We start from the raw sequence: 24,029 nt of genomic DNA, 5'->3' as shown, positions 1-24,029 counted from the left end.
GTTGCATTCTTACTGACTGGTCAGGGAAATATCAAGTAACAACAATAGAATCTCTATTCAAGAAGTTTCAGTGCTCATGCAAAGTTGTCCTTAGTACAGTCAGAAGAGATTGCAGATTTTTATGAGCAGAAAAAGCTCATGGAGGTTGTAGTCCGCCCCATTAATGATGTAGTTCTGGGGTTTGACATCCAAGGCAGTTAATGTTCTAACAGGACTGTAGGAAAAAGTGTTTGTAATGCTATCACTCCGTAGCGAAAGGTGGTTTGAGCTTTTGAGTGCGATCTGAAAAGGCATTCTACTAACAATTTTAGGTTACAACTTTATTTAGCAAGAAGAGGCAAGGAGTTGTACTTTAGTCATCTTGTCCTAATCTTGTGCAATTTAATGCATCTTTCTGGCAAATTACTTCACGCAAATATAAGCTTGATCATTTGAATGAAGTTACTCTTCCCTATATTTAGTATCTATCCATTAAAGGATACACACACTGTACCAAATGTGTTACAACAAAACATGCAACAGTGAATAACCTCTATGTGCCTAGAACATGTAATTTCATCATTTACAACTTTATTGGTGGGGAATACATCCATTATGCCATCTCTCACAAGAATTCCCTGCATATTAGAGAAAATCCGTTCAGGCTAGTATTTTCCTTATACAACAGCTTTATATTACCAGATGCACCACAGTCAAAGTGTTAAAAGTAATTACATACACAAAGAGACAATGAAAGTGCAGAGCCTGTGGGATATATTCTTTTTATTTATGTTACTGCAGAAAGAGATTACTGAAATATTTCTTCTGCATGAAGATGAATAAAATATTTTCATTAAGCTTCAGGTGCTGCCCACTGCATTGCTTTTAAATAGAAATGCTTACTTTCTATACAGACACAGCAAAGTAGTAAGCAAACTTACAACACATTCCTTTAACATATCAAAATGTTACCAAGGCAATATTATTAAAATTATACCACAGTTCCCAGTAACATCAAGCTTCGTAAAGGAGGTGATAGGGAAACTTTATCCAGTTAATAGTTTAAGTGCTCTTCTTTTCTTCACCCAGTAAGTTCACTGTTGCTTTCTTGGCTGCAGAGAAATGAAAGCAAGTTTAACGTTAGAGGCCTACAAACTAAGTGGCTTATTCAGTGTTCCTGAGCTGCATAAAAAAAATTTTCCTTTTAGGTTACAAAAGAAACATCAAAAAAGAAAATCATAGCTTTTGTACACACATACACACAGACATAGTGATAAAACTGATCATATAAAGATTTAAATCATAAGCAAGGAGTAGCACAATAAACAGCACAGACTGACTTATAACTATTGTATCAATATAACAGAGCTGCTCCCAGTGTTTAGAACATACAGGTTTACAGCAAGAAATATACTACCAAGCTGATGAAATAGGGCTAGAATAATGCTAATATGTGTGTGTGTGTGTACATGCATATGTGTCTGCATGATTTCTTAAAAAATATATGTATGTGGAAATATTTATATGTAAAAATAGAACAAAGAAAGAATAAGTGACGGAATGAGGACAGAAAAATCCCATGTGCAACATGGAAGAACATTATTTAAGACACTTGTCTAAAAATAATGATTCAGGAAGGGTCACGCAGCAAAATTTTCAAGTGTAGTTGAGAAAGGCAGATCATTTAAGTACCAACAGAAAAACTGCTTTAGTTGGTAAGAGGAAATGAGACTGCATACATTGTTTGGGGAAAAGGAGACTTAAGGCGCTTTGAAATATCTTATAAATAAATTTCCTTTCAAATGAAATTTAAATAAACCTTTATCTTAGCTACGTAATACATTTCCTTCTGTTATTCATAAAACTACAATCAGACATTTTAGAGTATGAGGGTCCACTATAGAATGCAAGGAAATAAAGGCAAAAATTAAGCGACCTACAGGCTGTGATAACATTTATTCTAACCAAATAAAAACTTAAGTAATTTCTTTAAAAGTGGGCTCAGAATCCATTGATCTGAGGAAGGAAAAGTAAAAAAACTTATAGACAGGAAAACTTCATTTCACATGTTGCTGTTTATTGGAGTTAAAGGATTTGCTTTATTACACAATTTGCAGCCCTTCTATACTACCAGGTATTTGAGATGGTATTTTAGGAAATACAAGAATATCTGAAACAGTAACTGTATTTATGGAAGGTATCTTGTGAGGATGTTTGGACCTGCCTGTATGGAGCATGTTTATAGCGATATGTATGGTGGGAAGACACACAAACTAATTAGCCGTTTCTTACACTCATACAGCTTGCACTCATTCTAGTATAACTGCACTCCTAGAAAGTAAAATCCAGTGCAATCCTCTTTTCCTGGCATCTTCACCCAAATTTAACTTCTCCATTATGATTTACATAGTCTTCTTACATTTTTTCCCCCCAAATGATGAATATTAGCTGTAATATTATAGTTGCCCAGGGAAATTCTTCCTACTTGATGTGATTAGTGAATGGTCTTTTCCTCACCTTCTTTAGTGATGGTATCTGCAGTCTCCGCAGCCTTGTCCTTCAGGTCTTTAACAACACTGTCGAGCTGAGCTTCATGCTTCAGGAAGAAAGGACGAATAATTCGATGATAGAGAAACTCTGCCCCATTAGAAGGACTTGGAGCCATACACCACAACAGGAATCCACACTAAAAGTAACAAGAACATCTGCGTAAGTAGAAGAAACAAGTAGGAGACAAGGTGTAGCATGCCTTCCTAACTCTGCCACAGACTTGATCATATTTAAAACAGTATATCATCACCTTCATTTGGTATGTTCACAGTCCAGTAAGTATGCACATCAGTATAGTTACATACAGTGAATCTTTATATTGGAATAATTTCATGGATATTGATAGGATAAAGGAGGAGGGCTGTAGCAGTAAAGCCAATCTGGTAACAGGTATCAAGGTTGCATGTACTTTTTTTTTTTTTTTTAAAAAAAAAAGGTACAAGTATGAAACCTAATTAGACAAAATATTAGTCTCTCTGGCTACTTCTAAACTATGTGGCACAGGCCTGACTGAAGGTCTAGGTCTCTAAATCACTTAAATCCAGCCAAAACATATCCCTGTCCTCTCTGCCTCCCTGCTTTGAAAATGTGGCAGGGGAAAGCACGGGATCGTGTGCATCCCAGAGCTAAAGTGACAAGGAGGAAAGATATATCCAAGCTACACAGTGCACAGACAAGGGTAATGCTTTTGGATTGCACAGTTTAGGTACAGCTCTTATGGCACAATCTACTCTCTGGGAAAAACAAAAGGTGAACACCACAGTGTGTGGGGCAATATTTCTGCATCTTACAAAGGGGATTGGAAAAACAGCTATTACATGTATTACAAATATCTGTCTTTACTACTGAAGCACCTTTATTTGGCTTCAGTTCCACTGTCATACAGAACAGAAAGACAGCTATGCAAAACAAGATCAAAACATTTAAGGGACAGGAAGTGCCATAACTAAGTTTGCTTGAGCTCTGAAACTATATATATATGAAGATTTTACAGGATAAAAATGCAACAAAATTAAGCAAATTTCCTCAGCAATTGTACAGTTCTTTCCAGTCTTAAATAGTACAATACTATCCTGTGTCAAAAGTTTCTCCAGAAAATAAATGAGTAACAGCTTTTCACAGATCACCTTTTCTTAAAACACAAAACAAACCCACCCTAGCCTCAGCCAAAATGTGCTTTGTTTTGATGTTAGACATGATTAAATGTTTGAGGATTTCCACACATTTTTGGGATGAGAGGGAGAGAGGGAGAAAACACAACAACAAAAACACAACTCCTCCTCTGGAAAAAAAAAAAAACACCACACAATTACCTAAGTTAGGCACCAAAAATCAAACTAATAATTTAAACTACAATAAAACTGTAACAACTTAAAACTCTGAATTTAAATCAATAGCACTTATTTAAAAGCTTAGATTTCAGAAGTTTTCCAGTTTTCACAGCAGTATCTACAGCAACCAAAGAGATGTTTCAATGCACGTACTAGAGCTTCCGGAAGTCATTTAAAAAATATAAGATTATAAAAAATATAATCTTAATTATTTATGAGGTTTCCAGTACACTGCACAGTGCAAAAGCTTTTCCTAGAAACTAGTTCAATCACAGTATCCTTTCAGAATTCCACTGTGCCTAGCCAGACATTTCTGTCTCCTCTCCCTCCCCTCATACTTTCATTTCCCACTGTAAAATTGCAAAGACAGAACCACATCCAAATATTTGTTTTAGCGTTACATAAGAAACTCCTAAATAACAATTTAACCATTACAAGGTGATTTAAGTCAAGAGAGGTTATTTTAAAAGAAAGGTTCTGATTTGAGTTTAACAAAAAGAAAAAAAAAAACGAGAAAAAAATCCCTTTTCAATTATGAAAACCACATAGTCTCCTTCAGGCAAGCCTTCGAAATATTTTGGAGTATCTCCCCTCTATTCTTCCTCAGATAAAGGATACTGAGGTTGAATGTTCTGTAAGTTCTGCTCTTCATACCTGTAAAATTTTGGCTTTGTCTTCGCTGCAGTGCACACCACAATAAAACTGATCCCCTTGATATACATCAGTTGAAGAAAACATGTTTAACCGACTGGTTTTGGAGATTGCTACTTTGCTACTCCTTTTTTTCTTTAAGGACACTTCTCATTCCCCTTGCTGTAGAGAAAACCTGTTATGGTATATTTGGTGCTGGAGAGGTATCTTGACAGGCTTTCCCTTTGAAAAGGATCATTGATTCCTGGGGATAACTGCCTTCTGCAGAAGATTTTGCCAAACCAATTTACATCCTTTTCGGTAAGCTTTAAGCATTTTCCTTTAAAGTATTTTCATCACGGTGTCAGAAGAGAATGACTTAAAGGAGTGTTTTCCCAGAAGAGAAAGAAAGCTTTTTCAAAGTAAAGTGCCCACCAGTGAGAATGCCTACCAGGAACATTTCAATTAATTAAAAGAAATAATTCAACATGCAATAAACACGGCACCAGTAAGCAGCAACTGATGCAGTATCATTCAGCATCATCAGAGAAAATAAAAGCAAAAAGTGCCAGAATATCAATTTTCAAAAGCTTCTATTATTTGGAACTTAATATAACAAAGAATAAAAGGTACTATCTTACATTATTATCTTTCATTAAAAGCTGAGAAGTATATTGATTTTATTTCCAGTTAAAGAATAACTGGCCAATTACTGATAGTTATTTAACTTGTCGAAATATACAAAGATGTTACTTAGTTCTCCTTTGTTTCAGGAACTCCCTCAACTGTAAGTCCAACTTCCTTTGAAAGTAAAAGAAACTGAAATTTCCCTTTTCTTGCCTAGGAACAAAATTAGTAATTTTCATTTTACGGCTTTGTCCAAGTCTAGTCAAGAAAAAAATCAAATCTTTTATAGTCACAGATTTGTTCTCAAATACCTATCACTTTTGAAATGTAGTGAAACAGATGATTATATATGTTTTCTAGAGGACACATACCAAAGTTGCAGATCTCAGTCTTTTCAAAGCTAGAGAGTGTCAGACTGCTAACTTGGTTGATTTTCCCCTTGTCTCTCATGAAACTGAACTAACACAGACTATTAAAAATAAAGTGGTTTGTAAAAAGGTCTAGAAAGTTTAGAGTAATAAAACTGTTAACTGGGAAAAAAAATTACTATATTCTTTGCAACCCTCCAGACCAGCCAGAGGAGGGAACAGAATTCATGCAATGGAGTGACTTTGTTAGGCAGATACCTGAGCTGGGTCTAGCCCACTTGGATCTGATGCTAGCAGCTGTTCTTGCCCTGGCAGCATGAAACCGAATACAGCTGGGTTTGCCACTACAGCAGAGGAAACGACTGCAGCTGAGAAACACACCATACATGTCCATGGCCAGTTCCCATGCTTCTACACACATAAGATTATCAAAACCCAAGACACGCCTCATACAACCACAAACATGAACACACTCCTAACAGACAACTACTGACATGAAAACAAGGTGTTTGTTTTAATGGAAGTGAAGTAGCTCTTTAGCCAAAATCAGTAATTAATTACATGGGGTGCATGAACAAGAGGAGGGATGTCTGTCTTGAAGCGGGGTCAAGACTGACACATTTGGCACATTGCTACACTCACAATGACAACTCCTCCTGCTTCGTTTGACTGAGTGCCTCATAGCAGCAGTTTGTGTAACGTACCCAGTGTGACGTGTCTGCTAGGAATTCTGTTCAGAAATAGTATTCTAATATTTCAAGACAGAACTGTTAGTAGAGTCAGAAGTCTCCTTTCCTTCCCTTCCCACTACCAAGAATAATACTCCTAGGATAACCTCTGCTATTTTCACTGGCTACAGTATTTTAATACCTGAATGCCAAAGAAATGTTTAAATAATTAACAGAAGTATTGAAAAACACATCACATACATATGAAATCACGAGTTGCATGTATGTCCTGTGCTCAGAGAAAAAAAAGCAGATAAATAAAAAGTAGGCACTACAAAAAACCCCACAGAGCCCAAGAAATCTCAAACCAGTCTTCAACTGGAGAAGAAAAGTATATGCAAACATTATAACACATATTAAGAGGAGTTCTTGAACATGCCTTTCACCAATCTATAAAAACTCCTACTGTGCTAAAACTTTGACGTGACAGAGCCTACACTCTGGACTTAAGGAAATACAGGAGCAGCTACGATCAGTGTCTTGGCCCCGCACATTAAGGTATATAGAAACATTGAGAAGCTAAAACTCAGTCTGGAGCGGAAGCTACAAGCTGTATCAAATAAATGTCAATATGCAAATTTAGCATATTTGGAAAATGAAAGTGAGCTTGAAATTTGCATAAATAACGTATCTAGGCTCCTATTTCATAACATCATAAAAGAGACAGGGAGACATGACAAACTACACTACACGAGGTTTTAGTTGCAGATGGATTGAAAGTTGGAAGCTGCTTCCTCCTTTTCCCTCCCATGGAGTACCTTCCATCCTTCCATTCAGTCAGAAATGCTTTCTGATTCTCAGCCAACACCTTCTGTCTGCCTCTGCATCACAGAAGTAAACCTCTCCTCCTACCCACTACTGAGAGTAAATACTTGACTTCTCTGTGCCTTCAGCAGTTATAGTAGAAAGCTGTGCATTTAGCACAATTGCTTCCTTGTGTTTGCTTTCGCTGAACTCAGAAAAGTACCTTACTGTTGATGCCACCACTGTATGTAAATGTGGCTGACACAGTATTATCAGAACCATCTGTGGTTGGTCTTTACTTGCTAGGTCAACCTGAATTTCAGTTGCATGCTCTTCAGATAAAGTGCTGTGCTAGCACGAAGAAATCATTGCCACGTCTTTTACCACCAAGAAGTTAGAAAAGCATGAATTCAGAACTGCGAGTATACATCACTGCAGACAATGAGTAAAGTCATAATCCTGCTAAACTGTAAGGTGAAGTTGGGGATGTGAAATAGCTGTGTATCTTCCAGTGCCAAAAGCAATCCTTTTGGATCCTATTCAGATCAGATGAACTTGCACTTTGATCACTATTTGGCTTTGTCTTAATATATTAAAATAGTAAAACTTTCACATATGTGTTATCCATGCTAAACTTCGAAATTAGCAGATTCTTCTTATAAACTTTGCAAAAACATTAAGCTTAAAATGGAAAAACATATTTTCATTTTTGATTAAGGGAATAAAAAGGGGGGGGGGAAGAGAGAATTAACTTTGTGAGACAGGTCAGAATATTTTTAGTTGGATGCAATAGTTCAAATATGTGCTTTTTCTTTGTGAGCTGGGGAAATAAGTGTCCAAATGATTGCACAGTTGATGCCTGTTAAAGATTCAAAAGGAACAACGCAGATGTGTAACTGAGGAGTTCAAGTCAATTTTTGTTTTCAGAATATGGCATTTCCTGGAAAAAGCATTTGGCAGCATCAGACCTTACCGTTAAAATTTTAAGTGACCCCACCACAATAGCTGGCAAGCAAATCAAGAACTTTGGTGGGTATAAACCAGGCTAACAAAGCAAAAGAGAAGGAATAGAACAGCCCATTGACACAGAAAACAGGTAACAGTTATTTAAGCTGAACAACTGACTCTCCAGCAAGCTAGAACGTCTTCTACCCAAGAGCATACATGGTAATTGGCTATCTCCTAGAATAATTTAACATGCTAAAGCTGACTGGCAACTCAGTCACACCTTAGTTGACAAACAAAGCTTGGAATGCATTAAGTGAATCATTGTTGGTAGTCGAACCACCCTAACAAACACACATTAGCAACAAGCTCTTCTGATACCTGCCATTTCCTTTCAGGAAAGTAGTCTTCATTAAAAATGAAGTCTGTGTGATTCAGACTATTTTTATGTTGTGATTTCCTTGTTTGCTCCCAGTAGCACAGAAGTTATTACTTCCCTTTGCTGCCTTTGTGATTTTACTCTCCACTTTTGCTAATGCACTTAAAGCAAAACCGAAGCCACTCTGTAGTGTTTACCGTGCACTGTCATTTTGCCCAAATTTACCTGAACACCAAGACAAAGAGCTTTCCATGGTACATCTACACCATCTCTTCTTTCCTAAAACATGGCAGACCTTTTCCTGACACCAACCCATCCTCCCCTCTTGCTTCACAAAACCACCAGCTGTAAACAGCTCACTTTCAGAGAGCTAAATTACATATAATCAGCATCTAAAAATAAGGTGTGACCCAGGAATGATTCCAAGGGAATCTGTTGCCATCTATGCACTCTTGAAGACATTAAATCAGTTATATCAAAGGTCTCATTTTAGGAGAGGGGACACATGGACTAACATACCTTTAGCATGTAGTAGAAAGGGAACCAGGACAGAAAGATATCAGAGAAGAATTCCACTATGCTGAAAATGCCATACACAACCCAGTAAGTCAGCCACTGTGTGTCATCATCTTTGTTGGGGCTTTCAATAGCCTTGATTCTGTAAGGAAAACAAAACAAGTGAGCAGATCAGTAGCACCAGTCTCATCTATAATGATGAAATGGTAAAGTTTTTATGACCCAGATTTGTTGTTATATGTGAATCCTCACAATTTAATGTCTCTATATGCTCTACAGAAGAGAACTAAGTAGTATCTATCATACAACGTGCCCAAGATCTTTGGACAGCAAAGCTTTTCCCTACGTGTAAGACTTTAAAAAAGACCAGATACTCAAGCTATTTCCAGCGCTGTGATTACATAAAAACCAAATAAAAAACGCAAACGTCCTCACCTCATTCATGAGACAGGGAAGAGAAGGGATAATCTTTGGCCAGTTCCAGTTCTGGATGCATTGTGGTAATCCTGACAAGACTGTTGTACATTAAAGCATTAGTGATGCACATAACAATTAACCCGAGTGAGACCAGGTCTGTGATGCACGCACAGCCTGGCTTTCAGGCCTGTGCTGTGCTGCACAAGTGACCTGGCCAGAGGATAAGCTCAGCCAGCTCACTGGAACAGAGGAGCCTGCAGGCAGCTCCCGTTGGTTACCAGCGATTACACCACCTGCCTGGCCTTGCCTTTATCTAACAAACATCCTTCCTCTCTGACAGCAGCAACGATGAATAGTGTTGTCTTGAAAGAAATATCCTACAATAGCTTAAATGATCAAAATGGGGTAACCCTGTCTACAGATGAGGTCTGCACAGTGTGCTGCGTGTGGGTCAGAGGCCCATTCAGCACTGCACAACTTGGGGTTCCCAGCATTTACAGGGACATCAGCTTCACTGTACTATTCTCGGCTTCTTTATAGTGTTAGTGCTAATAAATAGCATTTTAAATGATGCTTTACAGAATCTGAATGCCTTTCTTACAGGTATTATAACAGACCAGCATCTCCCAGTGCAAACAGCACCAACATTAAGATTTTAAATTTAGTTCAGGATTTTGAAGTGAATCTGAAATTTCTTTACTCATAATGTACATGCACTAGATTCCTCTTTGAAAAGGTAAACCATAAGATTTGCTCTAATTACGAACAAGCTCTAACTACGAACTTGGTCTACAGAAGCAGAGGAGACCCAGCATGCCCCCACCACATACAGTGAGGACTAGGTATCTGCATTGCCAATTGTTCTGCTCTATAAATACACTCCTACAGGACTTGCAAAATCTGATGTAGACTATGGTATTAAGAACAGGGTGGAGCAACCTCTAGTGAAGTCTTGGGCTTCCTGCATAATGACTAACTGGGTTTTTGCTGTCCAACTGATAGGTGAATGTAGTTCAAATTTATACAGTTCCAAAAATAGGAAGCTGGAAGAAAGACGAACACATACTTTCTTCAGTAAAAGTAGCGGAGACTTGGGACTCGCTAAATTCCAGATTAGCAGTGTAAGAAGTTTTAGAAGGAAATGCTAGCAACTGTAAGCCTGATAACGTGAAGCTTAAGAGTATTAAAAAGCATTTGTCCTCTCCGCTCATGCCATAGGATTAAAACCTGCAGGCTCAGTTTAATGAATTTAGTTTTAATTCTTTTATAACTTATTTCCTTAATATCCGCTATATTGTTGCTGAAGCAGCAGCTGAAACTGAGAAGTTTTCTTTTAGTCCATAAAGAAGACTGAGAGTTAGGGAGGCTTACAAAATAGAAACCACAGCGAGATGGCTGGCTGTGAGTACATTTCCTGGTTTGTGAATTGACAAACCCTGTGGACTCTCTCACTTCCTAGTTCTGTAAATTAAGGGGAAAAAAAAAAATCATGTAACATGCCTTATGTTTTAGCAAAAGCACTGGCAAACCCACCACATGCAGAGAGAACTGGCACAGCTACTGGATTGAATTACTTTGAAATGCAATACGAAGATCTGATACTTAATTTATGCATTATTTCCATTAGAGTTTGTGGCAGGCCAGCAGGGTCCTGCGACAGGGCAAGCAACAGCCCTCGCCCTACCCCACCATGTACAACAAGGTGCTGTTACTGAGGTACTGCATCAGCACAACTGGGAGAACAGGTTTTCCACAGGTGGACAGCAGCAGGTCTGCTTACTGCTGCTCCTAACAACACAGTGTTAGGAAACAGTAGCCCAGGCAGTCTGCTCAAAGGCAGTGCCAACTTCAGCTGCTCCTGCCCTCCCACTCCTAACCACGGGTTTTTTTTCTATACCTGCACCTCTCAGTTATTCTAATACCAACCAACACAAGAGGTAAGGCAGAGGGCTACTGATCTATTTTCAAGGTGTGAAACCATACTTCTGCAAGGAAAGAAAAAGTGCAAGTGACTAGTAGGTAAGTTAGAGCGGTGGACACATGGAGGAGAGAAAGGAACTAATTGCAAAGTTTCTCAATGTTAAAGAAAACTTGCTGCAGGGGTTTGTGTGAATTTTTCTGGTTCTGCTGACCACTTCTCCATTAGAGTCATACAGGGGAATGCTTATTTTACCATAATAAGCATGCTAGCTTGGTATTTGTGAGAGAATGCTTTGCAGTGAAACTGCTAACAGTCTTGCTGTTTCCCAATCATCTGAAGCCATCCACAGATTTAAGAAGGCATTGTTTAATTTTTGCTATCGTTAAAGTCATCTTGGTAATCATGAAAATCAGTTTTCATAAAAAAAGTTTAGAACTGCCAATTCTGTAGCAAAGGGCAGATGACCTATCATTATGTTAATGAGGCACACTTTATTACCTTCTCTCCTGTAAAAACAGATGGCCTTTAAGAGCTCCATAAATGCAGTGACATGGGTATGCTCCCTTTCAACGTTCACCATCTGCTGCTGTAGTTCCCTAAGGTGATGTCTTGAAGTGAATACATGAACAAGACACTTTCATGGTCAGATAGTCACAAGCAGTACCACAAGTAGTCAAAAAGCAGTCTGATTTAACCAGCTGATATGCAGTGTTAAATCCATACGTAGTGTATTCTTGCACAGTGTAGAAAACAGCACATTTCCCCTCCTATAATGGTCTGATCTAGGTAGGCACCATGGGACAAGCTCAGGTGGCAGACCCCTGCCACACCCATTAAGGTAACAGCCAGTGACATCAGTTCTGAAGGAAGAGCATAAACTGCATTTGTTAGCAATGACCCCAGTTCCAATCCCATTTAGTGTGAGGGAAGGAAGGAAAAAGCAGGATATAGCAGGGCCATCAGTGAATGAAAGTTTTAACTGAAGGAAAGGCAAGTATTTTACAAATACTCTGCTTCTCAGCGGGGAATATGTCCCTCAGCTGAGACTGCCAGTGGAAATCCATAGTCTAACTTGTCCCTGTTTAACAAAAGGACACAAGTTATCTCCGTCCTTTGCTACTTATACACTATTTCAATAGTAAGTCACAGAATCACAGAATCACAGAATGTTAGGGATTGGAAGGGACCTCGAAAGATCATCTAGTCCAATCCCCCTGCCGGGGCAGGATTGCCTAGACCATATCACACAGGAACGCGTCCAGGCGGGTTTTGAATGTCTCCAGAGAAGGAGACTCCACAACCTCTCTGGGCAGCCTGTTCCAGTGTTCGGTCACCCTCACCGTAAAGAAGTTTTTCCTCATATTTATGTGGAACCTCCTGTGCTCCAGCTTGCACCCATTGCCCCTTGTCCTGTCAAGGGATGTCACTGAGAAGAGCCTGGCTCCATCCTCTTGACACTTACCCTTTACATATTTATAAACATTAATGAGGTCCCCCCTCTGTCTCCTCTTCTCCAAGCTAAAGAGACCCAGCTCCCTCAGCCTCTCCTCATAAGGGAGATGTTCCACTCCCTTAATCATCTTCGTGGCTCTGTGCTGGACTCTCTCTAGAGAGTCACAGAAAATACTCCTTATCCAAGAACAAATAAGTACAGTAAGTTATGTAGAGTATGTGAATGGATAGGTTTTTTTGTCCATTTATAACTGTACTCTTTCCAACAGGAGAATCCCACCCTAATTAGACTTATTCTTACAAGTTATTCTATACGTTATTAGGTATTACCCTGGTGTAATGCTCTGCACAATTAACCTTAGGAGATACATCATACTTGAAGCCAAGAACATTTTATTCTTCTCCATGTTAAATCATGAATCAAAATGCAATCTCCATCAATAAGTGAAAAGATACAGATCAAGAGCCACTTGTAGTACAGCCAACATCAGGATAGCCTTCTTGTAATGGTTATTTATATGTTTCAAGAGCAAGTAAGTCAGTCTCATTAGCACATAACACTAAGATTTCCTAACAAAGGAAGGAATATCCAAAGCCTATACTTTCAAACTTTAAAAGAAAAGAGATACTGTCAAGTTTTTCTAATACTTATATGACTAAATTCCGTGTAGTTATGTGTCGTAATTACACATGACAAAGGATTTTATATGGTGCTTACACACTAACTGTAGAGGGCTTTAAATAACGCCTCAAACAACTATTTACAGTAGTTCTGCATGATGGAGGTAAGAGCAGTCACTAGGAACAGCTTCCAGTAGACTGGATGGTACACATCACAGCTCAGTTATTTTAAAAACTGATGCCTGTTAGCAGTAAAAATGGCCTGCCGTGGGCCACAACTGCAACTTGCGCAGATGGGGAGCCAAGTTCCATTTTTAGCCATATGTGTTCCTCAATAACATCACTAGTGGTGACGCCAATAGGGAAGAGCAGAGGCTGCCATGCTCTCCAATGGCCCAGGGCTCATTACCAGCTATGTAGCTACAGTATCAGAGTACCAGCTCAATTTTGACTGTGTGGATCTTAGAATCAGTCAAATTGAACTCTAGATCAAGTGTGGTTACTTTATCCTGTTACCTGATAGTAACAGATACTGGTCTAATTTTAGTAAGCTGCCAAGTTGAGTTCTTTCACTTAAAGCATCTGACTCATTTTGACAAAAAATCAGCTCTTTTCCAAGAAGAGACTGTTACACACTCCTGAATTAGCTCTGGCATAACAAATCATTGTTAGAGTTAATTCACACATATAGTACTCACAGAATAAGCAAGCTGTAAGTACACCAGTTATGAGTTGTTTGGGTTTTTTTTTTTAGCTGAGTCCAGCTAAGATGTAGAAGCCAGAAATAAAGAAAGAAATGCCAAATTTTATTGCTGTAATCCCATATGAAGTAATCACTCAAATCCCTGCAATTTACAAGGTGTACCTGATGATTCTTTATTAAATAAAAGTTACAAGTTTAAGACAAAAGATTAGCCTCTGTTAAGCCTAGTGTTCATGCTGTAGTTAGGAAAGACTGGACCATTTTGTGCATCCTTCCTTCAGTTTTCTAATCAGTACTATACTAAATGAGCATGCAGGCACACTTGTGAGCCTTCTAGCCAAGCATAACACTTTTTTTTCCTGTTTAACTTAAAAACAAAAAAAAACACCTGAAATTACCTACACTTCTAGAGCTTATACTTACTGGTCTGCCCCAACTCTTTACTGTAGGTTGTGATGATTCAAAAATAATTTACTTCCAGCTATCTATCCAAACACCTCTGTGGGACCAACACTCCACTGCACCACAGACTTCCTCAGTTTGGTGCCTCTCTGTCATCCTCATTTCAGACTCACCTTGGCAGGCTGCTTTGGTGACATCTGGCATCACTTCAGTGAAACAAGTACCTGCATATTTGTATTTGCTTTATCGTTTTGTCTTCTACCTTTTTTCATCCACCAGTTAAAAGTCTCTGTCTTCATCTTTCTTCCTCCTTACTGACTCCAATAGTAGAGTCGAGCATTTGCAGATACTGAAAACACCTTCCTGCCAAATGCACTTATACAACTGCTGCAGTGTAAGTCTACCATCTACCCTCTCTCAAAATTTTGTGTATCCAGAAGATGGCAGCAGATAAATTAATGAAGGATAGCAAGGGGGCTCACTGTCTGTGCAGGGACAGATATCATTAGCAGACAACACCAAACAACATGACAGTAGTACAAAGGGTGCTACCTTTGTTTCTTCAAAGGAAATGGAGACTGAGGCAACAAAAAGAGCACACACCATTTTGCCCACCAGTGAAGTGAGTCCTACAGACCACATGTTAATTCAGCACAAAGCTAGATTCCTGCAGAAAAGCAGCAATCCTCTCATCTCATTGCTCTCTGCTCATTCTAGGCCCGCTCTCTTCTGGAACAAGTATTTGTAGGGCCACACGATGAGTCAGTTCCCGAGTTCTGACTCAGGTTAAAACCAGCTTGCCCCAAACACACATCCACGCAGGCTTTTTTTTTGCAGGGATTAACATGCGTCAGTGCCTCAGTCCAGGCTGCCAAACCATTTTGTTACTGCTTGTTCTGACACACAGGCCAGGTGATGCGGGTGGTGCTGTGCAGCAGGAGCTCCACCACCATTCAGCTCTCCCCTCCCAGAGAAGCTGTCCACACACTCTCTCAGCAAGGTGGATTTCCTCCACTTCTTCCCTTAATACAGGCAAGGAAAGTCACTGGGGCATTCAGCAGGGCTCACCTGCGTATGCAGTTCCAGGCTAAGCTTTACCAGCTTCACCATTGCCTGTACTTGTCCACATTAGCAGTTAGACCAGTACTGCTACACTGCCTGCTGGAGTCTAAAAGCCCTGTTTGGAAACATCTAATCCCAGTGTGTATTACAGAAGTCTTTCAGGTTGTTTTTCCTGAAGGTATTGACAAGAAAGAAGTGGTGTGCAGTGAGGGAGCTTCGGGAAAAGCCACATTTTTACCTGCCTAGTGCAGGCATGCCACATCCCACCACAGGAAGCCACTTGCTAAGGACCCACAACATAATGCTTCTCTACTTGTGACAGCCAATTTTGTTACAGAGGAAAAAACTGTTTCACATGTTTTAGTTGCCTCTCCACAGCTGTTACTGTTTGGGATGCAGGCAGAGAGATCAAACAGTACTGTTGTGACCAAATGGAGAACTGGGCCCCTGCTACAGGCTTATAACAATACAGAAAGAATAAAAGTTACACTTTCCTGTCAAGCTATGCTGCACTGTAGAGACTGTATTTCAAGTGTAATTTTGTTACAGCTCTATTACTGTTTTTCAAGTCTGTTTACTGCAATATTGGCAAAAGAATTATAGTATGGCCTTAATTTAGACAAATGTACAGTAAAGCATGAAATCATGGTGCAATGTTTTCAGACTTGTCTCGGTAAAATGTTGCTGTTTCACGGTAATCACTGTGTAAGTAGTTTTTGAACTAGAAACAAAAATCCTACGGTTTTAATTATTGCATGTAATTTAAAAAATTGACTCATTAGGGAGTGGGAAAGGGATTCAAATTTGAGGCTGAGGACTAGCTTCTGGGTTGAGGCTGGTTTGCAGAGAATTTCCTTTATGAACACAGTGCTAGTCGCTAAGCTGTGTAGCAATAAAATTTTGTAATTTTTCTTTTTTTAAAAAATTAATTTTTATCTAATGTTCACAGAATCTCACATAAAGTTTGCATTTCTTCTCCTAATAGCCAAAGACAGCCTCATTATCCTAATCTAAAAATTGTGTATCTTGATCATTGTATGCATAGTGACAAGGAGGTTTCCTTCCTTTTGGGATAGCAAGATGTTGCCAGCTCTCCTGTGTCAGATAGCCTCATAGCTGTAACGAAAGACTTAAAATGTAACTAGACTGCATCACCACAACAAAACAAACAGGAAAACAAGGAAAGCAACTAACAATAATCCACATTTTTTTTAATCTCACTTTTTGACTCCAGCATTTAGGATCAGCAATGCTACACATTAAATGTTAGAAGCATTGTGACTCACCAGGAGGAAGGGTAGTTTAAAAATACATTACAGCAAACCCCACTGATAGAAGTCTAACTATTCCTTTAACATCTGTAGGCCTACATCAACCAAGTTGCTAGAGGTCAATATAGTAAGAAAGAGGAGTGCATGCAAGGTGCAGCACTGCAGTGCATCTTGATCAAGAAGGTCTGGTAAAATGCCTTCATTTATCCTTCAAACATATCCACAGTCCCTAAAAATAATAGCTGCATCAATTATATACTGGAAATCGTTGAGTTTAATTCTGATTGTGGACCTATCTGTATAACAAAGACCTTTATCTTTTTAACCTACTTTTAAGGTATGGAAGATAAATTCCAATTTTCCTACAGGTATTGCAATATTAGACTCTTTCTTGCATTTAACCACTTGCTATCTCTAGAAAGGAAAGTACATCATTTGTCCAACCAACAAATAAGATGGCTTTTATTTTAACATGGCACTCTAAAACCTAAAAGACAAAAAGCAAGCATGTCTGGAGGAACTGATTCGGCAGAACATACACAAAGAAGTCAAAATACACTTTTTATTGTTTGTAGCCCCATGAAAAGAGTATCAGCTGGGAGAGGAAACAGCATAAGTGCAGAGAGATTTGGAAACTTTCTGCTTATATTTATACTGAGCGTTTTAAATATGGTTAGATACACCAGCTCTCTCAAATAACTTTTATAAAGCAGCAGCAGAGCATTACTTGTAACATGAATATACCATGCAGCATTTTTCCATGCAGGAAAAAAGTAAGCACTCTCCTCAAAATTTATTAAGAGAAAGCAAATTTGCTGCCCTAGCTCTCAACAAATACAGGAATGACTTTACATTTTCTGAACAACTGTGACCAAAGAAAAGAAGTGTTCCTGTTTTAGCAGTATGGAAGAGGCAAAGGAACAAGGAGACAGGCTCAAGACACAATGACAGTAACAAACTGAGACTTGAATTGCATGTTTATACTTCTTTACAATCAACGTAGATTGTTTCCAGTTTGTAAAATGCCACAAGCAGCATCTACAGAGTAAAAACAGCTGAACTGAAGTAACAGCATAAAATTAGCCGAAGCAGAGAGAGGCATGACTGTACTATATTGCTTTTCTCCCTTGAAGGCACCAATAGTAAGTTCAGACATTTTACTGCCCAAAGCTATTTTCATCTTTGTAATTTTTAAACCAAACATGGCAGCACTTCTGAAGTTTCCAATCCTTTGCACGCATTTCTTAGTCATCAAAGGCTCCCTTCCGGCTTGCACACTCTAATTTTTTTGAGGTAGTTCACCATCACTGGCTATGGGTGGAGCTACATTTAAACAAGCTAGCTCTGGAAAGTTTAGACAAGCAGTGAAAATACTGGCAATGTTATTTATACGGCCAAAACTCACTTCATCTACTAGTCTGAATATTGCCTTGGGCAGTTAACACTCACTGAAAGTATAAAAAGTTGCTTCCATCATCTGTGGTAAACTGTTCAATGCTGGTCTACTGCAAACATAAAAGCCTGCAAACAAATATTAGATTTCAACTTAAAATCAATTATTCTATTTCATCACATAGCACTTAACAGAATTTGAGGGAATAATACTAGGGTTTTATGACAAACTTTAACCCAGATTGTCCAATTTACTGGGAAACAGCCAGATAATATTTACTTGGAAAGCTGCTGCTTAAGTTTGCTTCTGTTAAGAGCCTTGGGTGCACCCTTGCTGGTGACATGGCATAGAAGGCTTGGATTTTGGGGAAGATTTTGTATTACTAGAGAAGAAACTCCTCCATGTATAAAACCATGATAGACTTACACAAAGCAAAGCTGAAGGTGAACATGAACAAGGGGGAAGAAGGGAACCAGCTGTGCCTGTCTGAAACTGTAACAGGCATTAACCTGGGAGTTGCCCACTCCCCTCGCCATTGGCTTTGAGCCTTGGCCAGGGCTGGCATCACAGTGACGTGCAAGCCATCAGCAGCACAGCTGCAGCTGTACCACCTCATGCCAACAGCCAGGCACAGCCCATCTGCTAGGTCTAACCCTGCGGCTACAGCCTCCAGCACTTCTCCACTGAAATTCCCATCTGCTGCACAGCACACACTGACAATGAATACAGACAACGATGTGAACAGAAGAAAATAAACTACACAGTTATACAAGGCCTAACAGGCAGGTACCTGCATATTCATAAAGCTGACCTGAGCATCCTTCTCTGGGTTTGGTTTTTTTCCCCCAATATATTTTCTTTCAGGCAAGCAAAGAGATGAACAGTAACTAGCGTGACCAAGGCAACCCAAAACTAAAATCTTAATAAAACAGATCTGAACATACCTAATGGGTCACTCACCGGTAGCCTGTTTGCCATTTTAAATAACCGTAAGGACAGGAGGTGACCTCCCTTGCAGAACACAGACATCTGTCCCACTCCTTCACGAGTGTCTTTTCTGCCAAACAGAAGCCTGACCGAGTACTTCCTTGTTTTTCACTTTAAACAATTCAGTCATCGACAATGCAGAAATGATACACTGATCTACTTCCCAACAGAAGAAAGCATGTTAACTAGGGAAAAGTAATCTGCTTTTTCTCTTTCATTGCCCTTCTAAGACATTTCAGGCTTGGATCCACTGTTGAAACACCTGCGCAAACATCAAACTAACACCCTGCACAATACGTTACATTTACAGCTCCTGACCTTTTCCAGAAGGCACAGCTTTTACAGCAAAAGCCGTTTGAGGGTGTTTGCAGCTGATGAAAACAGCTGAAAACTGTTTTCTGCCCAATGCTAGGAAGCAAATCTCACTACTGTTAGTTCATATAGCAGGCTTTTCATCTGTCTTTTCAACAGGGGACAGACCGAATGGAAGAAATAAACCACCCTGGCTAGTGTTCTTTATGCTTTGGGTCTTTATGCTTAATGAGCACGGGGGACAGCACTTGGCAGCACCCTGACTGCAGTACAGGATCCAGAGCAGCAAAATGAAAGCAGGAATCACTCCAGTAACTCAGCCTCATCTTCCCACACCTTAGTCCTGCATTAGGATAGAGATCCTACAGTAGATACAGAGAGTTGCATGATAGCATCAAGACAAAGAGAAACCCATACAGTGGAAGAAGGGTAATCACCAAAGAGGATTCTTGCTCTTTTCCATGGTCAGGCACCCTATGCTTGACTCCAGACTGAAAGCCATCTCAGGAGATAGCACAGATGTCCTGGTGTGTTGCTGCCAGAGTGATCCCATAACACTGTACAGGCAAGAAAGCCTATGCTGAGCTCACACACCTCACCCCCAAAAAAGGGGAAACTGAACGGGACCATGAAAACGTGTGCACTCGCACATGCCCTCCCATGCCTCCTATGCACCCACACTGGTCTGCTGGCTCTGCAGGCTTGCGAGCAGAGCAATGTATATGGGAAAATGCTTTGTACCAGCTCTGTACTTGGCAAGGAGGGGAAGGGGAATGGATTGAGCCCACCTGTGCTGACAGCAGGCTGCCCCTGAAAGACACTGGCATGCAGCATCTCACATGCATTTTAAATAAGATTTTCATTCAAGATTTAAATTTTCTCTCAAAAACATTTCAGCATTAAGAAGACAAATAAGGGAAAGCATTGACTGAGCATTAATTGGAAAAAACAGAACTGGCATTGTATTCATGTACATGTTATTCATGGGTTTTTTTTGTTTAAGTAAAAATTGTAGCCAAGGACAATGGCATATGCACCCATTACTAAAAAAACAAAACCAAAATACTCCATGGTACTAACATCTGGGAGGTAATTTTTCACATTAAGATACATTTAAAACCACCTTCCAACATGAAAAAGGGTAGACGCCCTACAAAGAGATTAAAAAAAAAAAAAACAAAAAACCAATTTTCCAGATTCGGAAGAAAAAGAATTGGAAGGGAAAAACCTGTTATTCGTATTTGATTTGCTACTGTCTTGCCTCCACAGCTCTAAGAGCTTTTATTATCAGTTTATTCACCATAGTTGCATAAAGGCAGATTTAAAATATAATCCCAAACCAGCTTTAAAACAAATTTCAAAATTTAAATAGGATTTTATAAAGTAATTATGTAAGTTAGTAAGTGACCTAACTCAGACACAAAATATTACATAAACATAATTCCTACACAATTATTTTAAGGTTTTGAAGCCTTGTTGGCTGGTATTTTCACTTTCAGATTTTAATGAAAAAATATCTTTTAACTAAAAATTGCCTTACCGAAAATATAACCTAAGTTTTTCCAAAATTTTTAGCCTATAATGTTGTAAATTAATGCCTACCGGAAACAGCATTTAAAAGAGGGTTGCTTAGATTTAAGCATCACAACCATAAGATGTTTCTAGAGAGTCCAAAACAAAGTCAATCTCCCACATCTCTGAAAAACAAAAAAGAAGGAACCTATTTTGTATCACCCAGGAGCTAATTACAGAGAACGTATTTTTAAAAGTTGCTGACTATATTAAAAGAGTTACATAAAAGGCAAGCACTGTGTTGCAACAATATAGCACTATAGCTGGGAAGGACTTCCATTTTATCAACATAGTAGGCTACACAGAAGGTTTTATTTAGTACATTTCTGAGGTCTTTGGGAACATACTCTGCTGTGGTCTTACCTAACAGGAAATCCATTTTGGTCTAATAACAATATAACGCCCATGGAAGATATTAGATAATCTTAAAACAACCAAGGAGGCCTTCCTTTGAAAAATGAATATTTTTAAGTCTTTTACACCCAAGAGTAGCTACAGTGTCTTTCCACCTTCTCATCAGCTACGTGGTTTTGGAGTAAACAGCACTCCTGCACGCATCTCTGTCTCTGGCCCTTTACTCCACGTCATGCTTCGCATTAAACATACGTTGACACTGCACCAGTGCCTTTCTGCACATCTGGGAGAGTTCCCAACTAAAAATATCAGTAGGAGTTTTAGCAAACAGCATTACAACAGCTATTCTCCCTCCTGTTACTAGCAGCAGGTAGGACACAGTGATCCAGCTTCTGAGATGACAAAGCTGGGAACTCAAAGCTGAAATAGAACATGGTAAGGGAACTGGCTTGCAAGTGTGGAAATTACCCAGCACCTCCTGGCTGTAATTTATTACGTAGCATTTGCCAGATGGAAGAAACTTCGTTCTCTACTTAGCACCTTAGCACCTTGCACCTACACATCCTAAGGAAAAAAAGGCGGGGGGGGAACAACATTTTAGAGAGTGGTCATCGAGTGCCACCGTGACAGACGTGCACCAGCGCAGGGCTGTGATTTTGCAGCCGTGTTCTCCCCCTCGCGGGTAACACCTGCGATCATCGCGGTAAGAGGGGCAAAAGTCGCGACACTCACGAGATGTAGGCAGGGTAGCCGAAGCCGATGATGTTGCAGAGAAGGGACGCGCCGTAGCCCACCACCAGGTACACGGCCACCACCCCGACGATGGCTGCGCGGGAAGAGAGCAGAGAGCCGTTAGCGCGGGCAGCCCCTCGCCCCGCGGCGCCGGAGGGGGACGTGTCCCCGCCGGGCTCCGCGCTCCCCGGGGCGGCCCAGCGCCGCCGAGGCAAGACGAGGAGGAGCGGCAAGGGCGCGGCCGCTGCGCCCGGAGCCGCAGCCGCCGCCATGGGCCGTTCCACGCCCACCCTCCGGCCCCCGTGCGAGGCTGCCCCCGGCCCCGAGCGCCTGAGGGGACCCGGCGGGGGCGCAGCTGGAGCTCACCAGTGGCGATATAGGTGCGGTTGACGCCGGTCTTGCTCTCGATCCTCTCGAGCACGGTGGTCATGCAGTTCTTCTCGTGCAGGAACCTGTCAAACCTCTGCCTCATCGCCGCGGTCATGGCGACTCCGCCGCGGGCGCCCGCTCGTCAGCCTCCGCAGCCCCCGGCGCACGGCGGCCGAGCGGCACGCTCCGCCTCTGGCACCGCCCGCGCGCCCACCCACGGCCGGGGCGGGAGGGGAGCGGCGTGGCGGGAGTGGGTGGGCGTCGCTGCGGCGCGGGGAGGCGGTGGCAGTCAGCAGGGAGCCATCTTCCGCCGGCGCCCGGAGCTGTGTCCGCGCCGTGAAATGGAGGTTGGGGGGCACCGCCTGGCCTGGGCAAGGCCCCCCCGCCTTGTTTCTGGGGAGACCCGGACACAGGCCGTGCTGCGGCCCAGGGGAGGGGGTGAGCCGGCGTCTCCCCGCGGCCTCCTGCTCTCCTCGTCCCGGTCTGGTCCGGTCCGGCTGCGGCCACGTTCTTACCCAGGCGCCGGGACTGGTTTTTAAGCTTAGGGGGGCGGCCTGGGACATCCCTGCAAGGAAGGTGCTCCTTGTTTAAGTGAGCAGGTAGTGAATCTCCCGTGTAAGCAAAGCTAAGGAGGAGGGCCCACGCGTAGCCAGCTCCGGTCCCCTAAAATTGCTCAAACAGTTAAAAAAGGAAAAAAGGCAGTAGGTGTTACCACTAATTTCAGATGTGATGAGCAAAAGTCAGAAATAGATAGTAGGTATTGACACGATGTAGAAGAAAGGTTACGACAACATCATTGCACGGCTACCCAAAAGGTGTGTGACTGCACCAAGCACAGCAGCTCCTAGCTGGAACTGTACGCTAGAATTTATGGTGTGCATGGTGTTCTTGCCAACTAAATATAATTTATTGGCTATGATGTAGTCCTGGAAACTTCCTTGGCAGGGCTGACCCTTCCCAGCAACTCCTCTGCATCTGACTCAGCATTACATCTAGTAACATAGGCTCTCTATGCCTTCTTCAGATGTGTCACTGGTAAGCTAATGGAAGAAAATACAAATGTCATTAAATATTTTTTTTGTGTGTGTCTTATCTTCACCTAAGAAAAAATTAAATGTAAATAGCACATTGTGCTTTCAAGCTGTCATTGTTTTGGGGGAAGGCATCTTGCAAAGAATTTAAACTAAATTTGTTTAACTGCTGAAATAGCTTTTCTTCTTTCAAGTAACTGTCTTAAAGGCAGAGGTGAGGAGAAGAGGGAGAATGATACCTGGTCCATAACGCCAACTAAAAGGTTTATCCTGTGATTTCAACTTTTTTTTTTTGTGATAAAAGGTTTCATCTTTTTTTAACGGAATCATAAAATAGTTAAAAGGGATCTTAGCCTTCACTTCTGAGAACAAGCACAACAATCTCAGATCCCTGAGCCTCCTGCTATGCCATGTGTTCCTGCCCCTTTACTTTCCTTTTCTTTGTTTGCCGTATCCATCTCGTGTCTTGGCTTTTACAGAGATGTGGGAGACTGTTGGGACAGGTGTTACATAGCATGAAGGGATGTTGCTGCGTTTAAATTAATAATGACTAGCAACAGTGCCAGATATCCATAAGAAATGGCCCTTAACAAGATATATGAGATTTAATTCTCAGCTGTGAACAGAATAAAA

General features: G+C 40.7%; 1 protein-coding gene across 1 annotated transcript; it reads right to left on the bottom strand.

The window, feature by feature from the left end:
• Positions 1 to 744: 744 nt before the first annotated feature.
• On the bottom strand, positions 745 to 22,565 carry REEP5 (receptor accessory protein 5). The gene is made up of 5 exons (XM_068422746.1): positions 22,363 to 22,565; positions 21,997 to 22,090; positions 8,801 to 8,939; positions 2,497 to 2,665; positions 745 to 1,091 (listed from the first exon to the last, which is right to left on the bottom strand). Exons 1-5 carry the CDS (start codon positions 22,478 to 22,480, stop codon positions 1,042 to 1,044), a joined length of 570 nt encoding a protein of 189 aa, XP_068278847.1. The 5' UTR covers positions 22,481 to 22,565; the 3' UTR covers positions 745 to 1,041.
• Positions 22,566 to 24,029: the final 1,464 nt, after the last annotated feature.

This window comes from Nyctibius grandis, chromosome Z (assembly GCF_013368605.1).
Source record: "Nyctibius grandis isolate bNycGra1 chromosome Z, bNycGra1.pri, whole genome shotgun sequence".
NCBI classification, from domain to species: domain Eukaryota; kingdom Metazoa; phylum Chordata; class Aves; order Nyctibiiformes; family Nyctibiidae; genus Nyctibius; species Nyctibius grandis.
This window is presented reverse-complemented; position numbering and strand designations above follow the sequence as displayed.

Excerpts from the sequence above, each read along its gene's own strand:
- REEP5 (XM_068422746.1), bottom strand. The coding sequence starts at position 22,480 with ATGACCGCGGCGATGAGGCAGAGGTTTGACAGGTTCCTGCACGAGAAG. Across the intron at positions 22,091-22,362 it reads CCGCACCTATATCGCCACTG|CCATCGTCGGGGTGGTGGCC; the intron begins GTGAGCTCCAGC and ends CTTCCCGCGCAG. Across the intron at positions 1,092-2,496 it reads AGATACCATCACTAAAGAAG|CCAAGAAAGCAACAGTGAAC; the intron begins GTGAGGAAAAGA and ends ATTTCTCTGCAG.